Below are 16234 nucleotides of genomic sequence, written 5' to 3' on the forward strand. Positions count from 1 at the left end.
GCCATTCTCCTGCCTCAGCCTCCGAGTAGCTGGGACTACAGGCGCCCGCCACCACGCCCGGCTAGTTTTTTGTATTTTTAGTAGAGACGGGGTTTCACCATGTTAGCCAGGATGGTCTCGATCTCCTGACCTCGTGATCCACCCGCCTCGGCCTCCCAAAGTGCTGGGATTACAGGCTTGAGCCACCGCGCCCGGCCAGGAAACTTTAAATAACCAAGCCCTACCTGGCATTAAATCAGGATATCCATGGGTCAGCCCAGTTTCTCTTTTTCTTAGCTCTGTATGTTTATTGTTAGTTATCTATTCAGCACGAGTGTCATGGCATCCAATCATTGTAGGTTATGGATAATTTACATAAGGCAAGTTATAGGAAGGAGAGAAGCATCAAAATAAATCAGGATTCTATGGGTTCACACAGAACAATCATTCCAAGACACTCACCTGTGGTTCTCACCTTGGGCCAGGTACTCAATTTTCGTAAGTATCTGGCTTTTTCCATATCCCGGTAATCCCTCATACATTAAGACCTGGCTGCTGTTAGACATCAAAAATTTCTTCATAATACACATGAAGTAGTTGATCTCTTTATTACGTCCTGTTATTTTTAGTTTTAAAAGAGAGCAAACTCAATCAGCATAAAATAGTCTAGAGATATAAAAAGGCACATAGAAACATTCCTTCTAAAAATATCCTTGGGCCAGGCGCGGTGGCTTACTCCTATAATCCCAGCACTTTGGGAGGCCGAGGCGGGCGGATCATCTGAGGTGAGGAGTTCGTGACCAGCCTGGCCAACATTATGAAACCCTGTCTCTACTTAAAAAAAAAAAAAAAAAAAAAAAAAATTAGCCAGATGTGGTGGCAGGTGCCTGTAGTCCCAGCTACTCAGGAGACTGAGGCAGGAGAATCGCTTGAACCCAGGAGGCGGAGGTTGCAGTGAGCTGGGATGGCGCCATTGCATTCCAGTCTGGGCGACAAGCAAAACTCGATCTCAAAAAAAAAAAAAAAAAAAAAACCAACTTGGAATTTCTCCATGGCATTGTTCACAGACTTTCTTCAAGCCTTATGCACTTTTTAAGCTAACCATGTAGTTTTGCAGTTTTATTTGATTAGAAGCTGTGAAGGAAAGTATTCTTATAACGCTCATTATAATGTTTAATTATAGTGTAGAAAACTGAGATGTGCTTAGATTACACAATCAGGAATTAAGCCAAGGCTGTCTAACCCTAAAGCTTGTTTGTTGTTGTTGTTGTTTGTTTGTTTTCAACACACTAGAAGTAATCTGTAGACTATTGCATTAGGAAATAAATTTATCAAAGTTAGGTTTCCTACATTAAACAATTATGGATAAAATATTTTTATTTCTGATTCTGTGATAAAGGAAACTTGCCCTCTGTAAATGAAAATTATACTTAATTCAGGGCTACAAAAAGCATTACCAGGGATGAAATTCAATTTGCCTTCAGAAATCATGTACAGATTATTTCTATCATAAGAGCAACTTAAATTCTTAGTGAAAATAAATTGTAGGTTTTTTCTGATTATAAAACTAACATATGCTTACTGTAGAAAATATGGAAAACTTGGAAAAGGAAAAGAAAAAAATAAAAATCACCTTGGGTTACAACCCTTATTTTTCTTGTGTGTTTTTAAATACTGTAACAACCCTGGCTGAAATCTGAAACTCTGCTCACAGTCTTTGAAATCTGGGTATACAGGAAGGAGTTGGAAGAATTGTAATTTCTAAGCAGTGAACAATTTCTGTCAAAAAAGGTGGAGACTCATTGAGAACCAACTATTCCTTCTTTGCTGGGCAGATGAATGTGGAGGCCCATTTTGTTATTCATTGATAGAACAAATAAATATCCAGGTATTATCTAATGTCTTTGTTGAAGGACCATTAATCCAAGTGTAGATATTTAATAAAAGGAAGCTAAGTGCTTTGCTTGGTAATATAAATTTCTGAGTATGGCTTAGTGAGAACTACTCAGCAGACCGTATTGCTTCTTTTGGGTGAAATATTCCCTTTCCGAAAATGCAATTTTCGGAAAAAAAATGCAAAAACCTCAATTTTGTGAGATGTTTTGTGTTTTTCTTTGGCCTGAATGAAGCTCACATAGGAACTCAGAAGATGAGGCTTAAAAGTCTGCATAGCTGCACACACATATATACACATATATACATAAGTAACAAACCTGCACGTTGTGCACATGTGCCCTAGAACTTAAAGTATAATAATAAAAATAAATAAAAATAAAATACAAAGTTTCCTAAGGAAGCTTAAAAAAAAAAAAAAAAAAAAAAAAAGGCTGCCGAGCTGACTCTTCCAGCTCCCTGTGTTCTATTCATACAGAACACCTACAGGTAGAGCCTTATGGATTATCTTTAGCTGGATTCTCAAATGAGGTGGTCTCCTTCACTTGAAATGCCTGCACCTTGTTTCTGTCTAAGCAAAGCCTCAATATCGGGGACTGTTGTCTGCAGTTTTTACCCTAAAAAGCCACTATTTATTTATTATAGTTTTGTTGTCAACCATGTTGTTGCAATTGCATTTATAGCAGCTCTTGTAAAAGAAGGGCATTTCCCATGCTGCTAGCCTCTGACAATCTGTGTTTAGTTATAGCTTGAAGGAAAGGTATGTGGGCCTGATCATTCTGTCATACTGGTGGAATCAGGGCAAAAAGCCAACTACATCAGACTGAGAAATATACACATAGGCTGCACACAGTTGCTCACACCTGTAATCCCAGCACTTTGGGAGGCCAAGGCGGGCAGATCACGAGATCAGTTCAAGACCAGCCTGGCCAATATGGTGAAACCCCGTCTCTACTAAAAATACAAAAAGTAGCTGGGTGCGGTGATACGCACCTGTAATCCCAGCTACTTGGGAGGCTGAGGCAGAAGAATCGCTTGAACTCAGGAGGCAGAGGTTGCAGTGAGCTGAGATCACACCACTGCCTCCAACCTGGGCAAGAGAGTGAGACTCTGTCTCAAAAAAACAAAAAAAGAAATATACACATAATGTGTTCTAATGTGACTGTCATGTTGGGTCTGCAGTCTTATAGAAAGAAGGTTAGGATTCTGTTGCTGTCAGTTATTAAAGTAAGTATATCCTAGGATGACAAGCAAGGCCTCAGAGGAGGGCGAGAGTGGGTATTCCTTCTCTCTAGCTTCCGGAGTTTTGGAATCTGGACTTAAATGAAGTGATTGGCTTGAAGACCCTGAAAACTACCTGAAAGCAGTGAAAGTGAGGCATTTCTCCTGGCCCAAGTGTTTTTTGCAGTTCTGGAACTGTTGCCCTCCTTCAGGCTCTGCTGACACCAAGATTGTGGCCTGATATTTCTCCAAAGTGTGAGACAGAGCCTTCTCTTAATTGCCTTAACACAGTTAAGACCAAGATTTAACTTATGATAAGACTTTCGGGGATGTTTGTGTCTGACAGAAGGAAATTACAAGTGCTACTCGAAGTGGCTGCCTTCAGAATCCACAGGCCAATCTTCGTTGGGTCTCTTCTCTCATAGGTATATCCCTGCCTCATTTTAGGTCTACTCCAGTCTAATCTCGAATTATCTTTTGTACAGTAAGGGCCCTATCACCAGGAATCACAAAAATATCACTTCCAAATGGGTTGTAGACTTAAATATAAAAGGTAAAAACAAAATTTCTGCCCGGCGCGGTGGCTCACGCCTGTAATCCCAGCACTTTGGGAGGCCGAGGCTGGCGGATCACAAGGTCAGGAGATCGAGACCACGGTGAAACCCCGTCTCTACTAAAAATACAAAAAATTAGCCGGGCGCGGTGGCGGGCGCCTGTAGTCCCAGCTACTCAGGAGGCTGAGGCAGGAGAATGGCGTAAACCCAGGAGGCGGAGCTTGCAGTGAGCCGAGATCGCGCCACTGCACTCCAGCCTGGGCGACAAGAGCGAGACTCTGTCTCAAAAAAAAAAAAAAACAAAAAAAAAAAAAACAAAATTTCTGAAAAAAATGCTAGAAAAATATCTCCGTGATTTTTGGGTAATGAAAGGTATCTCATGTAGTATACAGAAGCACTAACTATAAAAGACAGGTAAATTTGATTACATTAAAATTAAGAATTCTGCATATTAAATGCATAACTGAGAGTAAAAAGGCAAGTACAGAGTGGGAAAAGTGATATACAGTACAAACAAATGACAAAGGACCCATTTCTGAATGTGTAAATAATTCCAAAAGATAATCAAAATACAACCCAGTTGAAAACTAGGTGAAAAATTGTACAAGTACTTTAAAAAAATGTCTGGGCTGGGCACAGTGGCTCAAGCCTGTAATCCCAGCACTTTGGGAGGCTGGGGTGGGCGGATCACTTGAAGCTAGGAGTTCAAGACCAGTCTGGCCAATATGGTGAAACCCTATCTCCACTAAAATACAAAAATTAACTGGGCATGGTGGCGGGCACCTGTAATCCCAGCTACTCAGGAGGCTGAGACATGAGAATCACTTGAACCCAGGAGGTAGAGGTTGTAGTGAGCCAAGATTGCTCCATTGTACTCCAGCCTGGGCAACAGAGTGAGATTCTGTCTCAAAATAAATAAATAAATCAGTCCAAATGGTCAAAAAACTTATGAAAAAGGAGCTCAACCACATCAGGGAAATACAAATGGAAACCATAACAAGATACCACTATATACCCAACAGAATTATTGAAAGGATAAAGATTAATTAAACTAAGTTGTTGCCAAAGATGAAGAACAACTGGAACTCTCTTAACATACTCGATCAGAATAGAAAGAAATACAACCATTTTGGAAAACTACTTGGCATCATCTACCAAAATTGCACCCTTTGTCCCAACAATTTCAGTCCTACATTTTACATTGTACTCAACAGAAATGCATACATGCATTCACCAAAAGACTGTGTAAGAATGTTTGTAGCAATATTATTCATAAGAACCAAAAACTGGAAATAACCCAAATGTTGTACAGTAACAGAATGGGTAAATTGTTGTATATGTATAAAAATGCAATACTACATAGTAATGACAGAGAATGAATTACAGCTACACCCAACAATATGGATGAATTATACAACACACCATTGAGTAAGAGAAAGTATATATAAGGCATATATAATTATGCAATGTATGATTCCATCTGTATCAATTTTTTAAACAGGGGAAAGGAAGTAGGAAAGAGCAATCCTGGTGTATTGCTATTTTTCTATTTCTTTCTTTTTTTTTTTTTTTTGAGACAGAGTCTCGCTCTGTCGCCCAGGCTGGAGTGGAGTGGCCGGATCTCAGCTCACTGCAAGCTCCGCCTCCGGGGTTTACGCCATTCTCCTGCCTCAGCCTCCCGAGTAGCTGGGACTACAGGCGCCCGCCACCTCGCCCGGCTAGTTTTTTGTATTTTTTTTTAGTAGAGACGGGGTTTCACCGTGTTAGCCAGGATGGTCTCGATCTCCTGACCTCGTGATCCGCCCGTCTCGGCCTCCCAAAGTACTGGGATTACAGGCTTGAGCCACCGCGCCCGGCCTATTTTTCTATTTCTTAACTTGAACGATGATTATATTTTCACTTTGTGATAATTCATTAAGTTGCACACTTATCATTGATGTATTTTCCTGCATGTTTTGTTATAGTTCAATAAAGAAGTTTAAAATCAAGGCCTACTACCTACCCAGCAAAGGGTAATCCTCCTTTCTGTTGCAGATGAGGCACGCCATACCAAACATGCTGAAGAGAAGGAAAAAAAAAAAAAAAAAACAGATGTTAGATTCAAAACAGGGAAATATTGAGAGCAAGAGTGACTAGTTCTTAGTCCCCAGAAAGTTTCCTTCTCAATTGCTAACATGAGTCTATCCCCTGACTCAAGGGTTGCAAATGCCAAGAGAAGGAGAAAGGAGAAGGTCTTACTTGATAGTGGAGAATCCAAAGAACTCAGGAAGCATCTGTTTCCATAGCACCTGGCACATTGTTCAATAAATGCTTGTTGAGTCTGCACTGGTAGAGGAAACCCCTTTCTAAGGAGATCAGACACCTGATATACGGCCCAATAGACTTCAATGTGGTGCAGAGTCACACATTCTGCAAAAATTCCACCAATTGCTTAAACAATAATAGCGCACCTTTTTTTAAGCACATGCTATGTGTCTGGTGCAGTTCCAAGTGCTTTACATGCATCATTTTCTTTAATCCTGACAAAAACATTGCTCAGAAGTACTACTTGGCTGGGAGCAGTGGCTCACGCCTGTAATCCCAGCACTTTGGGAGGCCGACGCGGGCAGATCACAAGGTCAGGAGATCGAGATCATCCTGGCTAACACGGTGAAACCCCGTCTCTGCCAAAAATACAAAGTGAAATTAACCGGGCATGGTGGCAGGCGCCTGTAGTCCCAGCTCCTCGGGGAGGCTGAGGCAGGAGAACGGCGTGAACCTGGGAGGCAGAGCTTGCAGTGAGCCGAGATCGCGCCACTGCACTCCAGCCTGGGCGACCGAGCGAGACTCCGTCTAAAAAAAAAAGAAAGAAAGAAAAAAGCACTACTGGCCAGACGCAGTGGCTCACACTTGTAATCCCAGCACTTTGGGAGGCTGAAGCAGCTGAATCATCTGACGTCAGGAGTTTGAGACCAGCCTGACCAACATGGTGAAACTCTGCCTCTACTAAAAATACAAAAATTAGCTGGACGTGGTGGCATGCGCCTGTCATTCCAGCTACTCTGGAGGCTGAGGCAGGAGAATCGCTTGAATCCAGGAGACGGAGGTTGTAGTGAGCCAAGATCATGCCATTGCATTCCATCCTGGTCAACAAGAGCAAAGTTCCATCTCAAAAAAAAAAAAAGAAAGAAAAAAAAAGTAGTATGACTATTATGTTCATTTCGCCAGTGAGGAAATTCAGGCACAAGACCCCACAGCAGGTAGTAACACAGGATACTGACAGTGTCCCAGCATAGGCCAGGGTGCATATGTTTCCTCACTCTGTAACAGTATCTCTTGAAGAAGCCTTTTACTCAAAATGGATTATGCCCTTCTCTGAACTACAATACTACTTTGTTATGCCTCTCTTATAGCATATATCAAAGGTTCCCATGTAATGTACAGCTAAGTTTGTGTATGTTGGTCTTCCCCACTTTATTGTGAATTTTCTAGGCAGGAACTGGGTCCTGTTCATATGTGTATGTGTATTTCTACACTCTTTTATCTACAGAGATGGTACAGAAAAATCATGAAGAGTGCAGGCTTTGGGATAAGATAGTCCTGGGTTTGCATAGTAAACTGACTGCATTAATGGCCCCAGTACTTGTATCTATGCCCTTTGCCGTGTAACTTGGCAGAGTCCTCTCATTCTAGACTTAGCCTTGTGAATGCTTTCGTCAATGGACTGTCTGCAAACATAAGACAAGAAGAGGCTTGAAAAATGCTTTTGCATTGGGCCTGCTCTCTTGCTCCTCCAATATTGCCAGGACAAACATACTGGATGGAAGATGAGACACATAGAACCTAATTGCCCTAATTACCCCAACTGAGGCCGCTAACTTGGCCGATAGCCTGTTGAACCCCAGGCATGTGAATAAGCCAAGACAAGATCAACCAAATCCAGCCAAGATCAACTGAACCCCACATTTGTGAGAAAAACAAATGTTTATTTTTGCACACCACTGAGGTTTTGTGATTGCCCGTAAGGTCACATTATTGTGACTGAATCTTGACTCCATTGCACACTATAGATATAGCCATAGACAAGTCATTTAACATCTCTGAGCCTCAGTTTTTGAATTTATAAAATGGAAATTATAATAGTTTCTATCTCATATGGTCAATATTAAGACTAAATTATATATTTTGAGGTAAAGTACCTGATGTTTAATAAGTACTCACTAAAAATTATTATTCATTCATGTATTCAAACTGCACTTTCTTGATGGCCTATGTACGCCAAGCACAGTGCTCAGCCTCAGGAATACTGAAGTGAATAATAAAGACACTTTGACCCAACTGCAGCCCTGGTTCTCTTATCTGATTCTTGAAGACCTTGATTCTAGCTTGCTAACAAAAAGAATAACAACTTTCTGCTTTCCATGCTATTCATTTATTCATCATTATTGAGGACCTACTGTATATCAAGCACTGGGGATATAAGAATAAAGAAATAATTAGTATCTTCAAAGAGTTCACAGTGTAACAAGTGGAAAGTATAGCAAGTGAATAATTGTGATATAGGGTGAGGAGTGTTCTAATGGAGTCATATGCTATAGGAGGAGAAAAGGAAGAGGAAGGAGGAAGACAAAGGAGGAAAGAGCTTAACTGTCTAGCTGGGATGGGGAATTCATAGAGGAATGTCTATGAATCCCTCGAGCTGGGTTTCAAAAATTGACTGTGGTTTTCCCAATAAACCAGGAGTGGGTGGGTGCTGATGAGGACAATCTACTTAAACAACCCAGAGGAGGGGGCACAGGAGGAGATGAGTTTGGAAAGGCAGGTGGTACCCTGTATGTCATTGCAGAGATTTTGAACATCACCATGAAAATGACTAAAAGCCATCGAAGGATTTTAAGCTTCAAAGTGACACCCATAAATCGATGCTGAGCTTTTGGGGAATGTATGTCACTAAAGACTTAGAGGAGGAAAAATATCTTACACTCTTCTAACCCTATTCGGCATATGGTTGACATAATTAGTAAATATTTAATGGTTGGTGATTGGGCCCATTTGGGTGCAAATAGATACTCAAATGAGAGGATTTTTTCTTTGGTTTGTACAACTTTGAAGAATCACCCTCATATTCTCAGATCTGAGTAGAGAATGGGTTCTTCCACCATGCCATAGCGTCAGTCGGATGAAGTCTAGGACTTGGTCTGGGGAAAGCATAGATTTCAACTTCTTGAATTGGCTCCAAATCTTAAACAGGTGATTGCTTTGCTATCATAATTCTCCGACTTCTTTACTAAAATATACTTCAAAATTAATGCTCCACACTCACACTTTCTCAGTACGGCCCAAATACTGATACAATGGTCCAGAATCTCCAACACCTTTCATAACTTTCTTTGGAAGCTCTTTAAAAAAGTAGGCTGGTAGGTTGCTGCCATTGTAGGTGACAGAGTCACAGGTCACAATTCCTGGGTAGTACATCATCATCCTGGCAGCTATGTTGACTTTTTGACCAATGACTATAACAAGAAAGATAAAGTCAAAGATCAGGGAAATAACAGCCATTGAACTGAATGTAATCTGAAACATACTGTCCCCAAATAGCATGTTTACCCTTTACTCCCTTTGTCGCTCATGAATGACATACAAGTCTAGCCTCAAGACCCATATTCAGCCAATGACTGTTAACAAAATATCCAGGGAGTTAATCAGCCATTAGCAAAGTTTCTGCCTCACCTGGGAGGCCAAGAGAATCATCTGCTCAGGGATGGAAGGGCCTTGAGTATGGAGCAGGCTCTGTAAGTGGGATGGCCACAGCACTGAAGGCTCTCACAGAAGGTGTGAACTGGTCTTCTAATACAAGGTGGACAAACACAAGCTCGGGCCTGGGGTACTGATCCCCATATGAGACACAAAATCGTGTCTGTATGCTCCTATGAATAAACCTTCATTTGGCAATTTCTTGATTTAGTAAATGGGCTAGAAGAGGCGTGCATGGAGAATTGAAGCACAGGCTCTGAAGGCAGACTGTGCAGGGTTGAACACCAGCTCTACCTCTAACTATGTGCAAATTACTTGGGGCAATTACTTTAAATAACTCCTCATGCCTCCATTCTCTAACCTATAAAATAGGGATGATAATAGTATCTATCTCAGAGGGTAGTTTATGAAGATTAATGAGTTAATACACGCTTATCACTTTGAACAGCGGCTGGCTGCTTGTAAGCCCTCAATTAATATTACTACAAGTGAGGTAGCAAATGTGTCACTTTAACATAAACTTGAATACTTCTGAACAAGATACTCTTTTTAAAAACTATTTATTGTGGAGAAATTTGGCCATAAAATAAAATATAATTTAATGAATTTCCGTATACCCATCACCCCATCCCAATAAGCCATTAGCCCATCTCCAATCCTGCCCCATCCTCACCCCCATACACTCCCCACCCTGTGTACTTTTGAAGAAAATCTCAGGCATTGTATCATTTCAGACATAACTATCTTGATATTTTACATATATTCAGTATTTTAGACGCATTATTGCTGAAAATCTTAAACCCTGATAGGATGGAAGAGGGAAGTAATAGAGTCGTGAAATCTGGAGATAACATTTACTTACTACTACTCTCTTTTGAGAGTATCACTATTTTTCAGTAATATCAACATTCATAATTTTTAAGGAGTTCTAGCCTATTCCAGGAATTAAGAGAAGTAACTACTTATTGTTAACAGGAAGTTATTACAGGAGTCCCTCATTCCATCAACATATAGCCTCCCACTGCTCCCCTCCCATGACTACATATTTCTCATACTCATGAGGAGCCCCAGAAATGCACACTCTGCAAGCATTGAGAGCTCCATGGCTTGGCTCCATCTGGAAGACTTTCTGAGGACAGGGCCCATGTCTCACTCATTTTTGTGCTTCCTCCCACAAAGCCCAGTGGCAAGGTGCTGTGTTTGCGGAAAGAAAAGTGGAGATGAGCTGACTCAGCACACCTGTGTACTCGTGTCTCACAGTGTGTCCAACGATCCCACAGAAGACAATCCCACTGGCAACGCCGATGGATACAGTTCTGGTGCAGGGGAGACAAGATTTGTGGGGAAAGAGACAAAGATAATGAGCATAGAGAAAGTGGGAAGGGTGGGAAATAATGCCTGGGTTGGGAAAGGGTGGGAAAGGATTTTCTCTATCCGTTGGAATTAGTTTATGGCATTTCTACATGGCCCGGAGATGCGAGGGAGGAACAACAGTTTAAGACACAGGACTAAGTTCTTAATTAATTCTTCTTTCTTTCCTGTTCCCTGCATGCCCTCCCCTACGAATGCCTCAAAAGGGTCAGGGACCACTGGGTGGGACCAGGGTCAACACTCACTGGATTTTGTGGACTTGAGAGCAGAAGTCAAATATATCCATAGCACATTCCAGAGCATGAGTGAGCTCGTCAGGTACCTTTTCCCCAGGGAAGCCAAAGACACAGAGGAAAGAGCAGCCCTGTGAGGGAGGGAGACAGCAACCACAGCTGATGGACAGTGTGCTTTCAACTGACGGGCCAGAAGGCTCAACAGAGAGCCGGCGGCAATTTTCGGCTTCTGAATCAAATTTCATCATGATTTCTCTCACAGTATTTTATTTTTAGTACACTTCAATCACTTCTACTGCATCATCAACAAGAGGGCTTGAGCCCTGGAGAAGGGCTTGTTTTGCTCCAGATGTAGTGAATAGGGCTGAGCTATCTGTGTGCATGCTCCAGCTTACTCTCTCCTGTGGCCAAGGTCCATGCTGCAAGGTGCTCAGTTTAAGTCTATGAAGCAGCAGCACAGAGCAGTGGAAAAGGTACCAGCTGTGGAATCAGAAAGTCTCTGTTCTCAAGCCACTTCTCAACTGTGGAAACTTAGTAAGTCAATTACAATCTAGGAACTTCTGTTTATCTATCTGAAAATGGATATACTGTAGACCTGCTGAGATGCTTTTGCCTACTAAAAGAATTAATGTGTTATATATTCAAAAAGTCATCGTAAACTATAAAGTACTTTGCAGATACTGTTATCATTCTTAGGGATAAAGGCTTAGGCTGCGAGTAGGTTTTCTTATCATAAAGCTAACTGTTCCATGCAATGAGTCAATTCTAAAGCTTGGCATTTGTAGTATTAGTCACTTAAAAAATGACCTCAGTCAGGTGCTGTTGTCTGTAAGAAAAGGGCATTGTGAATAAAGGAAGATGGGTTGAAATTTTGAGTTTTTGACATGTTACATCCTGATAAAATGCAAAGAATGCTAAAATAACCTCAGTTTCTTCAACCCTGTCCAAAAGAATTTGATCAACTATTAGATCTTTAAAAGAACTGGGATCTGCCTTGACGTGAAGGGAGAAACCCTGCTTCTAGGTATGTGTAAAGAGGGCCACCCCTTTGGGGGAAGCAGGGAGCCCATTTTGCCAGCAAATTTATGTAGTGACCTGGCAAGAGCTTTTGATATCCCCAGCTCTCATTTATTGCGTGCTGACTCTAAGATAGGCATTACACCAAGTGCCTCACACATATTACATTATTTAAAACTTTCCACAATCATTTGAGGCAAATACTATCCCCATTCAAAGAGGAATAAACCAAGGCTCAGAGAAGTTCAATGACTTGCTAAGTCTCACAGCTGGGAATCTTTGGAGCCACGTCTGCAAGACACAAAAGACTGTTCTCTTAGATTCTATACTCTTTTCTTATGATACCCATGAGTCAATATTGAAGAAGATACTGGAGGCACCAGGCTGGAAGTAATCCCTTTCCCAGAACTCCCATAGCACAGAGTTAGTTCGTCTCATATGGAATGCATGCTTCCTGCCTAGTTGTGTCAATGTGTGTGTTACTCATCTCTGCTGCCCAGCCCTAGTTTTTCATCTTCTATGAAATGCTCAGTAAATGCTTGTTGTATTAGTGAGTGAGTGGATGCAGGGCAGTAATTAAGTGCTCTGCTTTTAATACACAAAAGGAATTGAGATGGGAAATCAATTCTCACATATGCATCTGTGGTCCTTTGTTCATCACATCACTTTTCTCTGAATTGATTAAGAACAGAGTGAAGACCAGGCACGGTGGCTCACGCCTGTAATCCCAGCACTTTGGGAGGCCGAGGCAAGTGGATCACTTGAGGTCAGGAATTCGAGACCCACCTGGCCAACATGGCGAAACCCCATCTCTATTAAAAATACAAAACTTAGCTGGGTGTGGTGGTGCATGCCTGTAATCCCAGCTACTCAGGAGACTGAGTCAAGAGAATCGCTTGAACCCGGGAGGCGGAGGTTGCAGTGAGCCGAGATTGCACCACTGCATTCCAGCCTGGGCAACAGAGCAAGACTCTATCTCAAAAAAAAAAAAAAAACAGAGTGAAAACACTTGGGAGCAGAGGCAGTGCCCTCCCTACCATGGATGAAAATAAAGGGGGAACTGGAGGTGTTGACATGGCAAGTGGGCATTCTTGGAAACAAGTCTGGGGTGTGAAGGTTGCTAGACTCCTGACCCGAAACCCCTGGGTAATACATCATGCGCTGGGCTGGAGACTTACGTGTAGTGAGAGGTAGCCCAGTGTAGTGAGCTCAGACAGGGATGGCAGACTGCTTGGGTTTGAATCCCAGCCTCCCCCTTTACTAACTTGATGATCATGAGCAAAACGTAATCTCACATTGTCCTGGCATCCTAATCTCTGTTTCAGCATCCTCATCTATATAATGAGGATAATGACAAGAGCATTTACCACTCAGAGTGGTCATGAGGATGAAATGAGTCAATACAGATCAGGTCCTGAGAACAGTGCCTGGCACAGAGTAAGTGCCATATCCACCATAGAATTTGTAATTATAAAGACTGGCCTTCTAGGTTAAATTTCTTTTTTTGTTTGGTTGAGACGGAATCTTACTATATAGCCCAGGCTGGAGTGCAGTGGCGTGATCTCGGCTCACCACAACCTCCGCCTCTCAGGTTCAAGCCATTGTCCTGCCTCAGCCTCCTGAGTAGCTGAGATTATAGGCACTTGCCACCACACCTGGCTAATTTTTGTATTTTTAGTAGAGACAGGGTTTCACTATGTTGGCTAGGCTGATCTTGAACTCCTGATCTCAAGTGATTCGCCTGCCTCGGCCTCCCAAAGAGCTGGGATTACAGGCGTGAGCCACCACGCCCAGCCTCTAGGTTAAATTTCCCATGTCTATTCTCTCCGTCTCACCAATGTGCTTGTCCATGAATGCTAACCTCAAACTATTGGTAGGTTCCCATCCCATAGTTCACACTTACCTTGTCAAACATGAAGACTTTATTGATTTGGCCTTGGAAGATCTTCAGGACAGATGTGATGTGTATATAGGCATCCTGGATGGCTGGGCCTATCTCTTCTGCTTTGTCTTGGTCTTCAAACATCAGGTTCACAAACACAATCGTCACTGGACGAAGCTCAGACAAATAGCCCTGAAGCTGTTTGTCATCAATCTGCAAAGTAGACAGCAGCTTTCTGTAGGTGTCCTTGGCAGTGGATCCCTCCCCCAACACTGCCCCCACCTCATACCTGAAATCATCTAGGGAATGTCTACCTCAGAATGTGTGAGGTAAAACGTGACAGAGCCAGCATGCCTGAAGTCAAGCAGATGGAAATAGAACCAAAATCCCTCTCTTCCAGTGGGGATTTATGCATGTGCTAATTTTTGGCCAGCAACCACTCCATTACCCCAACAGCTGGCTTCCTCATGCCAATATGAGCCATCGCAATAAGGGAAAGAACTACTGTTCTTTTTGGCTCTCTTAGTTTTTAAAAAAATTTAAAAATTTTTTAATTTTTGTAGATCTATAGTAAATGTACATATTTATGTGTTACATGAGATATTTTGATACAGGCATGCAATGTGTGATAATCACATCAGGGTAAATGGATTATTCATCCCCTCAAGCATTTATTGTTTGTGTTACAAACAATCCAATTATACTCTTTTAGTTATTTTAAAAATGTATGGTTGTGTTAGTCCGTTCTCCCACTGCTATAAAGAACTACCTGAGACTAGGTAATTTACAAAGAAATGAGATTTAATTGACTCACAGTTCCCTGGGCTGTACAGGAAGCATGGCTGGGGAGGACTCAAACTTATAATACGGGGGAAGATGAAGGAGAAGCAGGCATGTCTTATATGGCCAGAGGAGAGCAGGGGGAAGTGCTACACACTTTTAAACAACCAGATCCCATGAGAACTCATTCACTATCATGGGAACAGCAAGGGTGTAATCTACCCCTATGATCCAATCACCTTCTACCAGTCCCCTCCACCAACATTGGGGATTATAATTCAACATGAGATTTGGGAGGGGATACAAATCCAAATCATATCAATGATTATATTATTTTTTACTATAGTTACTCTGTTGTGCTAGCAAACACTAGGTCTTTCTCATTCTTTCTCATTTTTTGTACTCATTGACCATCCCCAATTCCTCCTCATCCCCCACTACCCTTCCCAGCCTTTGATAGCCATCCTTATATTCTCTATCCCCATGAGTTCAATGGTTTTATTTTTTATTTTTATTTTTATTTTTTTGAGACAGAGTCTCGCTCTGTTGCTCAGGCTGGAGTGCAGTGGCACGATCTCGGCTCACTGCAACCCCTGCCTCCTGGGTTCAAGTGATTCTCCTGCCTTAGCTTCCTGAGTAGCTGGGATTACAGGCACGTACCACCACACCCGGCTAATTTTTGTATTTTTAGTAGAGATGAGGTTTCACCATGTTGGTTAGGCTGGTCTCCAACTCCTGCCCTCATGATCTGCCCGCCTCGGCCTCCCAAAGTACTGGGATTACAGGCATGAGCCACCGTGCCCAGCCCAACAGTTTTAATTTTTAGCACCCACAAATAAGTGTGAACATGCGGTTTCTCTTTCTATACCTGGTTTATTTCACTTAACATATTGACTTCCAGTTCCATTCATGTTGTTGCAAATGACAGATCTCATTCTTTTTTATGACTGAATAGTACTTCGTTGTGTAAATGTACCACATTTTCTTTATCCATTTCTCTGTTGATGGACACTTAAGTTGCTTCCAAGTCTTGACTATTGTGAATAGCACCGCGGTAAACATGGGAGTGCAGATATCTCTTCAATATATTGATTTCTTTTGAGTATGTATCTAGGAGTAGAATTTCTAGATTGTATGGTAGCTCTATTTTTTAGCTTTTTGAGGACTTTCAAACTGTTCTCCATAGTGGTTGTGCTAATTTACATTCTCATTAACAGCGTACAAGGATTCCCTTTTTTTCGCATCCTGTCCAGCATTTGTTATTGCTTGTCTTTTGGATAAAAGTCATTTTAACTGGGATGAGATGATAATCTTATTGTAGCTTTGATTTTCATTTATCTGATGATCAATGATGTTGAGCACCTTTTCACATACTTGTTTGCCATTTGTATGTCTTCTTTGAGAAATGTCTATGTAGTTTTTTTTTTTTTTTTTTGAGACGCAGTCTCACTCTGTTGCCCGGGCTGGAGTGCAGTGGCACATCTCAGCTCACTGCAACCTCCAACCTCCCAGGTTCAAGCGATACTCTTGCCTCAGCCTCCTGAGCAGCTGGGATTACAGGCACCCGCCAC

The 16234-nt window shown here is 41.9% G+C and overlaps 1 protein-coding gene across 7 annotated transcripts in view; it reads right to left on the bottom strand.

Moving 5' to 3' along the window:
• Window positions 1-16234, bottom strand: part of ADCY10 (adenylate cyclase 10) — a 90151-nt gene that overhangs the window by 56217 nt on the left and 17700 nt on the right. For 6 of the 7 annotated variants that reach the window (XR_012418922.1, XR_012418934.1, XM_065531682.2 and 3 more), the window contains 6 exons: window positions 13905-14096; window positions 10997-11115; window positions 10620-10696; window positions 8950-9139; window positions 5650-5705; window positions 442-595 (listed from right to left, as the gene is read on the bottom strand). Coding sequence is in view for 5 of the 7 variants with exons in the window: in XM_065531682.2 (XP_065387754.1) it covers window positions 442-595; window positions 5650-5705; window positions 8950-9139; window positions 10620-10696; window positions 10997-11115; window positions 13905-14096 (788 nt within the window). In the remaining 2 variants the exon portion in view is untranslated. The remainder of the gene's footprint in view (window positions 1-441; window positions 596-5649; window positions 5706-8949; window positions 9140-10619; window positions 10697-10996; window positions 11116-13904; window positions 14097-16234) is intronic. The other variant, XM_074004111.1, reaches the window with a different exon arrangement.

The sequence above is a fragment of the Macaca fascicularis genome, chromosome 1, assembly GCF_037993035.2.
Source record: "Macaca fascicularis isolate 582-1 chromosome 1, T2T-MFA8v1.1".
Taxonomy (NCBI): Eukaryota; Metazoa; Chordata; class Mammalia; order Primates; family Cercopithecidae; genus Macaca; species Macaca fascicularis.